General features: G+C 37.9%; 1 protein-coding gene across 1 annotated transcript in view; it reads right to left on the bottom strand.

The window, feature by feature from the left end:
• Positions 1-5,372: 5,372 nt before the first annotated feature.
• Positions 5,373-14,536, bottom strand: part of CRYZ (crystallin zeta) — a 25,043-nt gene continuing 15,879 nt past the window's right edge. The window contains exons 5-8 of the mRNA XM_019643991.1: positions 9,945-10,094; positions 6,924-7,025; positions 6,690-6,785; positions 5,373-6,259 (exon numbers count right to left, since the gene is read on the bottom strand). Of these exons, the coding sequence (XP_019499536.1) occupies positions 6,095-6,259; positions 6,690-6,785; positions 6,924-7,025; positions 9,945-10,094 (513 nt within the window). The 3' untranslated portion in view covers positions 5,373-6,094. The remainder of the gene's footprint in view (positions 6,260-6,689; positions 6,786-6,923; positions 7,026-9,944; positions 10,095-14,536) is intronic.

Raw genomic sequence — 14,536 nt, forward strand, 5'->3', positions numbered from 1 at the left:
CGGCTGCCCAGCTCCAGGTCGAGCTGTTGTTCACCATCTTAGCTGTAGAGGGCAGTGTCACTGGCCCTCATGTGGGATCCGAACCGGGGTCCTGCTGCTCAGAGCTGGCGTCCCAAGCCCAGCTCTTAACCAAATCGCCACTCGGCCGGCCCTAAAAAATATTTTTAAATGTTGGAAAAATAAAAGATTGGGGAGGGATATTTATAACTCCACCACTAAGACAAACTATTTTGATAAAGATCTACCAAGCATCTCTTTAAATGCAGAAGTAAATACAATTACATAGAAGTGGAATTATTAATATGTTATATATATATATCTGTATCTACTTTTTAAACTTAATATTGTTAATACTATGGCCTTTAACATCTTCCCATGTTAGTAACTATAGATCTACATAATCATTATAATAGCTAAATATATTACACTGTATAAATAGATTAGCTTTTTAATCACTCCATTGATGGAAATTTAGGTGTTTCCAATATTTTACTATGGTAAGTAATGCTGCAATGAAAATAATATTGACATATATGTCTCTACATACATGTCTACCTCTTTAGGATAAATTCCTGTAGTGAAATTAATGAGTCAAAGAGGAGTCACATTTTAATCTTAAAGACATTGCCTATCCGCTCTCCAGAACAGAAACAATTTTATATTCTCATCAATAGTCCATGAGTGTCCATTTCTTGTATCACTAATGAGACTTAACAACTCTTTCCATAAGTTCACTGGCTCTATGTTCCTATTCTTGTATGAATTATCTGCCCATGTCCACCTCTCTTATGGGATGTTCATCATTTACTAGTTAACTTGAAGAATTATTTTCTTAAGATTATTCATTGTTATCTGGTATTGGAGATCTTTTTCATTTTTCTTACTTTGCTGTTTCTTTTATAGTTTTGGCTTTTGAGTACCTATTTTTTACCTACCAAATAGGTAGCCAGTTTTACTGAATTTCCCCACTGAAAAGCCAATTTTTATCACCCACAAAAGTGAGAAGCACTTCTAGACTATTTTGTTCCACTGATGTAGTTATCCTTGGACTAATATCACTCTACTTTAGTAACTCTAACATGGTAAAAATTTTTCGTATCTGCTGCAACTTGTTCCAATTCATTATTTTTTTTTCTGAATTTTTTATAGTTATTTGCCCTTTTTTCCAAAAACAAAACAAAAAAAACTTCATAAATATCTTTTCAGGTTCCTAAAAAGCCCTATTAAGATTTTGATATAAATCACTTTGAATTTCTAGAGTATAAGGGGAAGGAAAATCTTTACATGAATCTGACCAAGAATTCTTTCTTTGAATATTGTTTTAAGTCTCCTAGGAAAGTTTTACAGTTTTCTTTTTAAAGGTCCTGTATGTTTTTTGTAAATTTGGTCACTTATACTTTACTGCTTTTTAAATTAGTAATAGTAGTACTGCTATTGTGAATGAGATATTTTCCCATTATATTTTCTAACTAATCAACTGCTTTATGTTAATTTTTGTAGGTTTATTATGCAACTAGCCATCTTTCTGAACTCATTAATAGTTTTTCCATTTGCTCTCTTGTATTCTCCAGGTTTTGAATACTATAACTCTAAATAATGATTTTTCTGCATGCTCCCTTCCAATATCTAATTATGTGAAATTTAAAATTTTGTAAAGATATGTCTTATTATTAGTTTTGATTAATCTTGCCTAGATATAAATGTTATATTAGTGAATAAAGTTAGCTCTTTTTGGCTAGCTCAGGAAAGTTTTAATTATTACTTCTTTCATTTTTCTGGGGTTTTTTTTGGGGGGAGGGGCCACACTTATAAGTCAAAGGTTGCATTTTCATTTGTTTTTCATTTGCTCTATTTTATTTTTTTTCTCATCTCTTTTCTCTACTTTTTTGGAGAGGGAGGGATCAAATTACCCATATGACTAATGAAGTTTTCCATAGTGTCAGCTATGCTGATTCATGCCTCCTATGGGAATCAGAATGTGGGGTTTCCTTTCAGTTTTTGCATATTTCAGAATACTCCCTTTTTATTCCTCTCCTTTATCTCAACTTACACGTCCTTTATGGCACATAACAATGAAAGAATAATTACTGAAGCATTTTGTGTAAGACAGGGTGCTAAGTATTTCACAGACATTATCTTGTTTACTTCTTACAAACTCTGAGGTAGATATTACTCCCACGTTACACATGAGGAAATTGAGACTCTGAATGACAAAGTAATTTTCCCAGGACCCCACAGCCAGTCAGGAGTGGAGCCAGGGTTGAAAACCAGGCCTCCTGCCTCCACACCCATGCTCTTACCAACTCTACCAGAGGGTTTCCTAGGCCTTTCAGATCTATACCTGGAGTAAGGTGGCCTCCTCAGTACCTTGTGTCAATCCTAGTGCCTGCTGGACTAAGGCAGGAGCATCTGCTGCTGATTCCTAGATAATCTGGCTCTGCGACAGTCAAGCATTTGCTGCAATCCAGGGATCCTCTGCTCTCCACCCATTTGCATGGTTTTCTCTGTGCAACTGTACATCCAAGGGTACAAAGTCCCCCTCCCTCCTGAATCTGCAGTTGCACCCCAAATGGAGACCTGTAGTCTCTAAAGGGCAGGTGAAGGCAAGAAGCTGAGGGATAATGAGCGATAGGCATAAATCCCCAGCTAGCTCAGATATTTGTGGCTAAGGGGGAGTTGATTTTCCCGGCAGTGTAGCTCCTGTGTCTTGAGTCGGAAGCAGTGACTGAGTTGAGGATTTTTCCTATCTACTCTGCAGCCAATTTGAGTCAATGAATTAAATGACTGACACTGGAGATACTACAAATTCCCAATGGATTTTGGCACAGGGTTTCCTCTTACCTTTAGTTTCTAGTAGTTTCAGTGTTTGTGGGTATTTCTATATGAGGCTGGGAAAGGACAAATCCAGGACTGCCTGCCCATCTGTGGTCATGCTGAACACTCTTTAATGAGCATCTGTACCACGCAATGGGTTTGGGATCAATACTCAGTGTTAAAGAACAAACATGGACTGCCCCTATCCACATCTAGTGGTCAATGATAGAGACCAAAGTGCCTTTAGATTTCTTTCTATGATATAACATTTCCTAGGACTCTTTCCTTGGATGTAGGAAGTTCCCACAATATGAGCTATTCCTAAAGCCCCATGGATCGATGAAATTGTTTTATGATAATTTTCAAATGACATTTTAGAAAAATCACTGTACTAAATGGTAGTATTGGCAAGAGAATTAAGGACTGAGCTGAGAGGTGTTTTCCTGTCTGTGAGACATGATTGAGGACACAGAGAACGAGGCCAAAATGACCTGATAGGTTTTGCTGTTCTCGATAGTTACCTTGTAGAGAAAGAAAAGCTCTTTACACTGTAAATTGTACAAGTTCCTTGGCACACAAACAATTTCTTGCCTCAATAAAGCTGAACTAAGGATATTAACAAATGCTACCTTTTCCCTTCCAGAAACATCCACGTTATATGAATAGAGGGAGCTAACAAATAAATGCATCAAAAACATTAAATCTTCATTGTAAACCCCAAGCTACACTACATGCTCCTCGTGTGTATCCCCAGGTCACCTCTTGTGATGGTTCCTTTTATGTTAACAGTCACCAGTTGACTTTAAGTAGATCACCCTCATAACGCAGGTGGGCCTCATTCAGTCAGTCAAAAGTCTTAAGAACCAAAACAGGTTTCCCAGAGGAAGAAGTCTGCCTTAATACTGACATACAAAAGCCCCACTGGCCTGCCCTATAGATGTAGACTTGTCAGCCCCCATAACTGCGTGAGAAAATTTAAAAAGAAATCTCTTTATACATGCATACATATGTGTGTATGATATATATATATGTATATACACAATACCATAGATGTATATATACAATACTCTAAAAAAATGTTTTACTTGGTTCTTGTCCCTACTCACCTGTAAGCTCAAGGATGTGGACTGTATCTTACACATCTTTGTATCCTCAAATTCTAGCATGTGTCTTCAGACTCCTAAGTACTCAACAAATATTTTGAACTAATGGATGAATAGAATAGTCCCTTCATGAAAGACTGTCAAATCAAGAGATAAGTGACAACTGAGGCAAGGATAATTCATAGGGTCAGAAACTAGGAACCTCAGGTAAAATGGGGCTGAAACGCAGGCAGTTCATCTCCTACAGTAGCTGGAAGTACAGCAAGCCAGGAAAGTCAAAGGCCTGGAATTAAAATTCAGGTTTCATATCCAAAGCCTGAGTTTGAACGTACTAGTCATGTGGCCCTTTGGCACGTCATTTCACCTTCTTAAGCCCAGGGCGGCTGATCTATCTGATCTCTAACACATTATATGATTCTAAACAAATACGCTTCTAAGGTCAAAGCAAAAAGGACAGAAATTCAGACGGTTGAGATGTGACATGATGCCTGTCGATTCTACAGGCTAGTCTCTGCTTTGTGTCAGGGACAGCACTGGTGACTGGTGCAGTAGCCCTCAGGCTATAGGCACCAGCAGAGCAGTGAGGACAGTTGGCTAAAAACTGGGATAAGAATAAAACAAGAACTACCAAGGAGATTCGTACAGGGAACATGTCCAGGGCTACATAATCGTAAATACAGTAGTTAGTACATAGAGTTTGGCTAATTTTGCCTTTGAACTGAACTGAATTGTATCAATGGGCTGTGAATTATTAAGTCAGCAGTATGCTTCAGCTCATTCTATATAGTTAAGGCAAATGTGCAAACAGATTTAACTGACTTCTACAGAATAATTATTCCTTTATTTTTCATATGTGAAGGAATCTTTCATTTTAGGATGTATATAAAATGCTAGTCTCTATATTGATGACATTGCTTTTTAATACTTTTTTTCAAACATGTTATTTCACATAAAAGAAATAGTGAATCAACTTGGAAAATGCTAATAGCCAAAACATTTCAGCCATGGCACATTCAGCCAGAAGCCAAGACATCCCTCAATTGCAGAACTTAGCTTTCTGTTCACTATTAAAGCAGGATTCTATGTTCAAAGCAGGACTACGACTGTCATTCAAAACAACAAATTAGGTCAAGAGAAACGAGCATATAATGCAGCAACAGACAGGAGGCTGTGTTCATACAAAGGAAAACAAGGACAACATTAACAATCAAACCTCGTTTCCTTGGACATAATATTGATGGCAAGATTTCTACATAATCCCCCTTTTCTTAGTTTAGATAAAGACTTCAGCACCAAACACTGCTAGGAAGCAACCATTACAAGTGATGTAAGAGTGAAGTAAGGCGAGTACTGCATAAAGACAAACTAGATAAACACAGTTTTTAATTTCCTATAGAATTCATTGCAGATTACCATGTTATGAAAACAAAAGCAGATCATTCTTAATGTGTTAAATTTGTTTATTAATTAAATAAAAATATATGACCCCCTATCACACAAACAGATAATTCTAAATCTAATTTGAAATCGAATCCATCAAGAAGTATCTATTTGGAGACTACGTACCCAGTATCATATTATATCAAAGATAGGGCTGCTGTCTTCACAAAATATATGGATCACTGGTAATCAACCATTAACATAGTAAATGTCCTAACATTTGGAGAAATATTGGAAAACTAACAAATTTCTCTGGACATTGTTTATTTTGCCCTTCCAAGAGACTTGTAGATCCACATGAGATTAGCTTGAAAAAGGGGTCTTGTTTAGTCTAGAAAATCTTCATAGTCAAATACAGTTCTGGGGTAATCAGAAATTAAAGAACCTTTATAAGAAGAATATCTGTTTGGAAATCAAGCAGTGTGATTTTTAATTAGCATGTTTTAGTCAAAGGTATGAAATTAATGATCAGGAATGTCTATAATGCACTCCAATGGCAATGACCATAACATTCTATTTCCCACTATGATGACCGCTTGATTACAGGTAAAAGGCCTAAAGAATATTGCCAGCCATAACACAAATTGTACTCCGATGCTCAGGATCTCTAAAGACAAATCTTGTTTTTCAATATAAGAAACTCACTGAATCAAATGAATGCTAGTTAAAGCAAAGACAGTGTAAGTAAAACTGGGGTAAGAAACCTCTAATTACATGGAAATACATGAAAGAATTAATCAAGATATGAGAAGAATCATCTTCCCAGTAGCCCCACTGCAATGAATGATATTTTCATGAGCCTGGGCCACCTTCTCCAACGGATACTGAGACCCTATTACAGGTCTCAACCAGCCAACTTCCATTCCAGCTTGAAGGGCTGCAGCAAATTGCTGAAATTCCTCCTAAGTGAAAGAAAAGGTGTTTTGTAGAGGGACATATAACTTAATTTTCAGAAGCACTAAACATTTTCAGAATCTAAGAAAGCATAAAGAGTTTTCTTACAAATGTGTGGCTTTTGTCAACCTGTCCAGAACTACGAAAGGTTATCCCATCTCTATAGGATAATCGTAAGTCCAATTTGTCTGAGACAGTCTCAGTTTTCAAATGCTTTTTGTCTTGAAGTAATTGCTAATGGGATCTCCTTTCTCTCTCAAAAGTGTCCTGACTTGGAAAATAAATTACACGGCCACCCTAGTTATCTTCTAGTGACTAATCCTTAACCTACTTATCCAGTCACATAACTAAGTTTTACATCTAAACTTCTAGTCTGTCTGATTAGGCAAACTGCATCAATGCTTAAGTTACCAAAATCAGAATCACCTCTATTCCTACCTTGGTTGATGAATAGAGAGCAACTCCAATTATACTAGTTTCCTTTGCCATGGTGTCACGTGGGTTTATTTCGATAGAACCTCTGTTGCCAACAACCTATTATAAAGATTACACGTCTACCGTTAAAGATTATTTTAACGATGTCTATCGTTAAAGACTATTGATGAAAGATTTCTGCAAAACAGTGTTAAATTACGGCAAAACTTCAAAGTGGTTAAAAAAAGAAATACTTACTATTACTCGTCCTCCATAGGACAGAAGATTCAAATCATTATTAAGATTTACATTAGCTAACATTTCAATAATCACATCAATTCCTTTTTCACCAACAGATTTCTATATAATATAAAAGAATGCAAAGTAAGTTAAGAAGACAAGTTATAAAAGTGTAAAATAGTTATCATTGTCCCATATATTACAGAACTATGTTTCAAATGATATAAAATGTACATTTTAAGTCTGATAACGCAAATTTTAAACTGATCTAATTTATATAGTGATGATGTAATCCCAAGGTACGAGCTACATCTAAAATGGTAAAGAGTTGTATAAAATAAATTGCCATAATAAAATACAATGTCTAGAATTTCCAAGTGCTTAGACTCAACTTGACTACAAAATACATTCTCCTTAGTTGAAAATGCTCTTATTTTCAAAATGTATTTTCATATTAAAAAAATAAATGAAAAATAAAACCCTACGGGGCTCCCATTTTTATTAAAAAACAAAATACTGGCGGTTTGATGTTGCAGGATTTTTAGTGTGTGCATTCAGTTTTGTTCTAAGCGGTTTGTTCTAAGTGGGCATAATGTTTCTTTTCTTTTGGGCTCTCAGGTGCTGGTTCCCAACATCTCTCTCTACCTTTTATATTCACTTTAACAGAAAAATGAATACCTGTGTCAGGCATTGTGCTAGGTATAGGAATTCAAAGATGGACATAGGGAGCTCAAAACAAAACTAGGGAGAAAGATGGAAAATAACAGCAGTCATAGCTGTAATGTAATGGGCTAAGTAATACATTAGCAGAAATAAACCACAGGTTATGAAGAAAGAAAAAGTTACAACTCTGATCAGCTGTAATGCTCACTGAAAGTTCCACAGAGATGAAGACCTGGGCCCTGAAGGATGAACAGGAGTTCGTTGAGCAGGAAGGAAGGAAGAGGAACAAGAGGACGCTAGATATGAGGCAGGGGCAGTCTGGACAGAAGAAACAGAAAAGCAAGATTGAGGAACTGACAGTTCAAGTTGGGATTGAAAAGCAGCCCAGCAGAGCTGGAGTATGTATTTGGGAAGGTGGAGGGTAGGGAGAGGAAGAGGTAGGAAAGAGGAGATTGCAATTCAGTACAGACCATGAAAATACATTAAATGGCATGTTAAAGAATTTGGATTTGGGGGAACAGGTGTTCATTAACTGATTCTGTGCCAGGTACTGTTTTAGGTACTGGAGGTCCAGCAGAGAACAAAAGAAACAAAAATTCGTATCTTTGTGAAGCTCCCCTTTACTTATGTCTGGGGACTTTTTTTTCTTTTTTCTTTTTAAACAGAACCAAATGACTCTGGAGACAGTAGAGAAGACAAAAGGCCATATTAGCTCAGCTATGAATAATAGTCAAGGCTGGAGAAGATGAAGACTAATCTAAGTCACAATGGTGAAAGGAACAGAAAAGTGATGTATGTGAAAGGCATGTCAGAGATGAAACTGTTAGAATGAGGTGACCGACTTGATGGCTAGGTGGGAGAACGGTGGTGAAAAGATAGGAATAAAAAATGAAATGTGGGTTTTTGCCTCGGGTGGCCAGATGAGTGGCAGTCTAGCAGGCTGATCAGGCCAGGGATAGCTGTTGGCCTGATGAGCAGTAACAGTAACGGGTAGTAACCGAAGCCATGGGCGTGTAGATATGGATCAAGATGAAGGTCAAGCACCAGAGAAGATAGAAGACCAAGGGAAAAAGCCAAAGGGACATAAACATTTGAGTAATACGGAGAGGAAGGAGACTGAAAATGAAGTCAAGGAAGTAAGAGCAGAGCCAGTTTCCAGATGTGGCAAGGTCAGTTGTTGCTGAGAAATCAAACAGAATGAAGAGTGAGACTCGAGCAGCAGACTGGTCACGGGAGTTTATCAGTGACCTCTGATTAGTAGAGTAAGAAGCTGGGGTGGAAGCAAAACTGCAGTGGGAGGCGACGAGAGGGGAGGAAGTAAAACAATGAGTACTTGCTACTTGTCCAAGAAGTCTGGTGGTAAAGGACAGGAGGGGGGAGGGGGGATAAAAGGTTAAAAGAACGTTTTGGGAGAATGAGAGAGATTCAAGCAGAAAGAACAAATAGAAGAGATAGAAGCTACAATACCTCACGGTCTTAAAATTAGATTACTGCAAAACAAAAACATAGTCTTAAAATAACTAGCCATATTTCATCTTCGTAAATACTCTTAGAAATCGGTATTGGGAGTGAACATCCATTAATTTTAGGTTTCCTAGACATGTAACAAAGGAGTACCTTTACTCAGTTTTCTGGAAAGGCGAGTTAGTGGTAAAAAACAAACTCTCAACTCTTATTTTTCCTCAGTTTGTAATGACCTACTTTACATAGTAATCAATACCTGGAAAACTCTTTAATTATTTCTCAACATGAGCAAGTAGTTTGAGGAATAGCAAAGTAATCAGTGTTGAGTAACTTGCTAGGATAGCACCAATGGAGACTTTCAGAATCTGCTTGAATTCTGTTGTATCAATGGAACGTATATAACACTTAACTAAATGCTGCCTCACGGCTTTGGATGAAGTAGTGATTAATCCTCCAAGCATCCGGTTAACAAATAAACTGTATTCCCTGGGATAGACAGGTACAGTTTGTAATCTGTGGATACCTCCCCTTCCATGGAAATTTTACACCAAGGGAAATTCCGTAAGAACACCTCACAGGGGCAAATACTAAGCTGTAGCTTTACTTAAACTGTGATTTGCATTAAAGAGTATGAATTTTTATAGCTATAAGATTTGAGGGGCTAAATTTCATTTGATAAACATAAACAAGACAGAAATAATAGTGAAGGTTTAAAAATTAGACATCTCTGCTTTTTCAAAGTAGTTAAAACTTTAAAACACTCACAGGCATAAAAAAACCACAGGAATTAAAAAAAAAAAAAGAAGGGAATACCACCAAGAGAGTGGTTGATACAAAGAACTTACCCAAAAAAACACGTAAGTCTCCCAAGAAAGAAAATTTTACTTTTATAAAACTGTAGAACAATGTTACCTTAATTTTATCAATATAATTAACTTCTCTGTGATTAAACACTTCATGGGCTCCATTTTGCAAAACAATGTTTTGTCCTTCCTCAGTACCAGCTGTGCCCAAAACCTTTAAGCCGTAAGCTCTAGCAATTTGGCACGCTGCTAGTCCTACCTGAAAAACAAAATATAGCCCAACAGTTTTAGATTCTTGCAAACATTTATTAAATATATATATAATGAACTTCAGGTTCTTCGAAGTCCTACTCTATTGTTAAGGAATGTCAAATCTAAATGAAGGAATAAGAACAATAGCTAAATTTTATTGAACACTTATAATGTGCTATATACCATACTAAATACTTTCTATGCATTGCTTTATTTCATCTTCACAATAAGCCTATGAAACAGATATTATTGCCTTATTCTTTTTTTTTATTGTTAGTTTCAGGTGTACAGAACAATGCAATAGTTATCCTTTTCACCCTTCACACAGAAACAACCCCTCTCCCCCAATATTGCCCTATTCTAATGATAAGAAAAGTGAAGCTTATAAAATGTAAGTAACTTGCCCAAGTCACAGAGATGGAAACACAAGCTGGACAAAATCATACCACAGAGCCTGAATTTTTAAGCACTGCATCAAAATGTTTACTTAGCATCTGTTTTTGCAGGAGGTACAGGATTTAAAGATGATCAAAATATGTTCACCGACTTCATACTTTAACTGTACATACAAAATACTACATAACAATGTAAGGCCTCTACCATTTAAGTAGAAGAGACAGTACACGGGCAAATTAATTTATTCATATACATGATGAATATTTATTGAGTGTTTACCATGTGCTAGACATGGTACTTCATGCAAGAAACAACATTCTAAGGAAGGGGGAAGATGATAAACACATAAAGAAATACATGAATAAAATAAATTCAGAAAACACAAAGTGCTATGGATAGGGAATAGAGTCAGTGGAACTGTAACAGCTATATATGATGTCAGAGGGTAGTAGATTGGGAAGGGGGGTTATCACTTTGTGAGGGGTATAAATGTCTAACTAGTACATTGTTTTGTATGCCTGAAACTAATTTTTTAAAAGTGGTATGAAGGGGCCGGCTGAGTGGCTCAGTTGGTTAAGAGCTCGCTCAAGAGTGCGAGCTCTGAGCAACAGCATCGCCAGTTCGAGTCCCGGCCCGAGCTGAGCTGCTGCTGAGCTGCCAACAGGTGGCAGGATGGCTCAGCTAAAAAAAAAGTGGTATGGAAAAAAATAAAACAGCCCATTGGCATAGAAAGAGATAGGGCGAGGGGCCAGTTAGGTGACCAGGAAAAGCTGCTCGGAAGAGATGAGACCTGACTACAGTGAGGGACAAGCCATGTGAACACGTGGGAAGCCACATGGACAATGTTGTAGGCAGAGTGGTCATGGCTAACCTGGTGAAGTGAGACTGAGCTTGGGGCGTTCAGAAGAAAGAGGGTCAGTGTGGCTTGAGGGGGGCACATAGAGTGTAAGAGGAACCCCAGGGGCACAGGGAGGCCAAGCCCCACACACCGGGCCCTGGAGGCTGAGGCTTTGGGTTACATTCGAGAACCGTGCAGAACTACTGGAAAGCTTAAGCAGGAAAGTGATATGGTCCAATTTAGACTTTAAAAAGAACACTCCAATTATTATATATAAGAGGCAAAAAGAAGGCTGTGGGGAAACGGCAGTGGGAAGATTAGTTAGTAGCCGATGGAATAAGTCTAGATAAGAGACGAAGCTGGCTTGGACTAAGTTGGCCACACTGGAAAGAATAACAACAAATTCAAATACGGTGCAGAGGTAAACGGAAGGGCCTCCCTCATAGACTGCGGGAGGCGAGGAAAAGAGAAACATCAAGGACTTCTCCTAGGTCTTCGGCCACATTAACTGCGTAGATTAACAGGATAAGGACGGATTAGCGAGGATCAAGTTTGTGAAAGCATCAAGAATTCACTTTGAACATGCTGAGCTGTGTATTGCTCACCTAACTGGAGATGTTCAGTAATCAGCTGAAAAAGGGGAAGGACTTGAAAGAGTTCAGAGTTGGAAATACAAACTTGAGGTTCATCAGTTTATAGATGGTAATTAAAGCTATGGGATTAGGTGAAATCATTAGGTCACTAGATAAATGTGCTTAGTATACAGGAGAAATAAAAGTATTTTACAAATATAGATATAAGCAATTAGTTAAATCATAATACTAGGACATATGTGTTTGGTTACATGCTGAATGAATGGTACAGATAAGTGTCACACATATTTACAGCAGGGTTTCTCAAACTTGGCACTATTGACATTTGGGTCCTGATAATTTTTTGTTGTGGGCTGTCCTTGCATGGAAGGATGTTTAGCAGCATGCTGGGCTGCTACCCCCTAGATGCCAGAACGCTCTCTCCAGATGCGACAACCAAAAATGTCCCCAGACACTGCCAAATGTCCCTGAAGACGGAGGAGGGATGATGCAAAATCACTCCTTATTGATAACCACTGATTTAGAGGAAGGCAAAATAATTATGGATTGGGCATCATAGAAAAGAAGTAAAATGAAAAATGATAATAGAAACTAAATAACAATTGTACCAGAATCCCAAACTCCCAGACCTGAAATAGACCTTAAAGACTGTACGGCATATGGGCATGAGAAGCCTGAACTCAGTTGGGTTATGGCACAAATTTTTTTGATTTAACCAAAACAAACAAACCAACCAACAGACACATGGAACTCACTACTTGATGAGTGAGAGAGACATTCAATTCCATGAAATACGATACGCTATGGGATTAGCACAATCGATTTTTGCTACTTTAATTTTCAATTAAAAATTTCAATTAAAAAAAGCCTTTAATAAAACCACTAAGAGTTAATGTCAATATATCTCCCTATGCTCTAACAACTGTAAAAGGGCACTCAATAGCTATTTTAAAGGCACTGTTTATTCTATTCCTGTCAACAATTATACTAGCTGTATTCCCTCGAGAGATTATATACCAGTATGTGTCTACCATTTTCCTTCTATTTATTTTGCTGATGCTATAATAGGACACTCCCTACCAACATATCTGGACAATAGCAGTGTCCCTAAGTTCCACACCAGTTTAAATCAGTTGAAATCCACAACACAATCCCAAAGGAATCTGAATTAAATGAGGACAGAAAGTACACATAGAAGCAGGAAAAACACAGCGCTGTTTCCCTCTGATAGGGCAGGGAAGATCAGAAGCGCTTTACACACCAGGTCGCCAGCCTATCCCTGCCAGCCAAGGATTTAACAAACTCAGCCAGCTCAAAGAACACTGTGGATTTTGCCTTCAGAAAAGAAAAAAAAAAAATCACAGTGAAGCGACTAGGCTTTTTACAAGAGGGTAAAGGGAATAAAAAGAGATTTTCTTTAAACTCGCCTCTCTCCTTCCTATTGAAATTTCTCTCTTCTATACGGAGCACAAGGTTAGCTCTCGAAAAGCCAAAGCAATTTAAATAAATGTATGTTTGACAGAGCCTTTAGTTATTCAGGGTTAAATTTAATTTAACTCAAAAATAGCCTCTTCAGAGAAGCTTAATGTGGGTTTTTGACAAAGCGTATTTGTCATATTTTCTCAAGCCCCATAAAGACAATCCTGGTGTTTTTTAGTAAACAGTCTGATCTGTGAAATCCTTCAGAATTGATCTAGCTGAGGAACCTAGGAAGCTGGGTGTGAAACCTTGTGATTCATCATCTAAAACAATAAAAACACAATGGACCGAATTCTCTGGACTACCTGGCCACCTTTAAAGGTAGTCACATTTTCAGGATGCCACTCACTATTCCAAGGACCATACGCCATGTCACATGTGACTTCTTTCAATCTACTCTCCAGCATACATAGTTCTCTGAAGGGGTTAACCAGCTTCCACAAGGAAAGCCATCTAGCCCCAGGCCTGTTATTTTAAAGATGCCGAAATCTTGTCACCACAATTTCTAAAGCGTCTACTTGCAGGATACAGGTCACATAGATTTCTTGTTAAATTCCAACCTCAGAGCTCTACCGTTTCCTCTAAGCTCCTGAGAAGCAGGCTGAAAGCCAGTTTCCTGAGAAGGTTTTTGACAGCCCTGCGCTGGGCGACTTCACTGAAGGGCTTATTTTATAAGTTCTGAGTCCTCACCAACCCCCATCTTCCATTAGCATTTTAAGCCATGGGTTGTGGTGTTAAGGACACAGCTGTATACTTCATATACTTCACACTCCATGAATGTCATCAAAGCTCAGCGGGCAGGCAGTGGAAAGGAGATAGAAAGGACAAAGAATTTGCAGTGTGGCTTTGCAGTGCTGTCTGGGGCAACACAGGTAAAGCTTATCTAATGGAATATGGAATTAATATTAGCCTTAAAGGGGGTGGCCGGTTAGCTCAGGTGGTTAGAGCACAGCGCTTATAACACCAGGGTTGCCAGTTCGATCCCCACATAGGCCACGGAGCTGCGCCCTTTGCGACTAGACTGAAGATAACTACTTGACTTGACTTGAAACTGATGGGTCCTGGAAGAACACACTGTTCCCCAATAAAATCCTTTAAGAAAAAAAGAAAGACTCTCTGCTTAAAAAAAAAAAAAAAAAAAAA

This window comes from Hipposideros armiger, unplaced genomic scaffold (genome assembly GCF_001890085.2).
Source record: "Hipposideros armiger isolate ML-2016 unplaced genomic scaffold, ASM189008v1 scaffold_84, whole genome shotgun sequence".
NCBI classification, from domain to species: domain Eukaryota; kingdom Metazoa; phylum Chordata; class Mammalia; order Chiroptera; family Hipposideridae; genus Hipposideros; species Hipposideros armiger.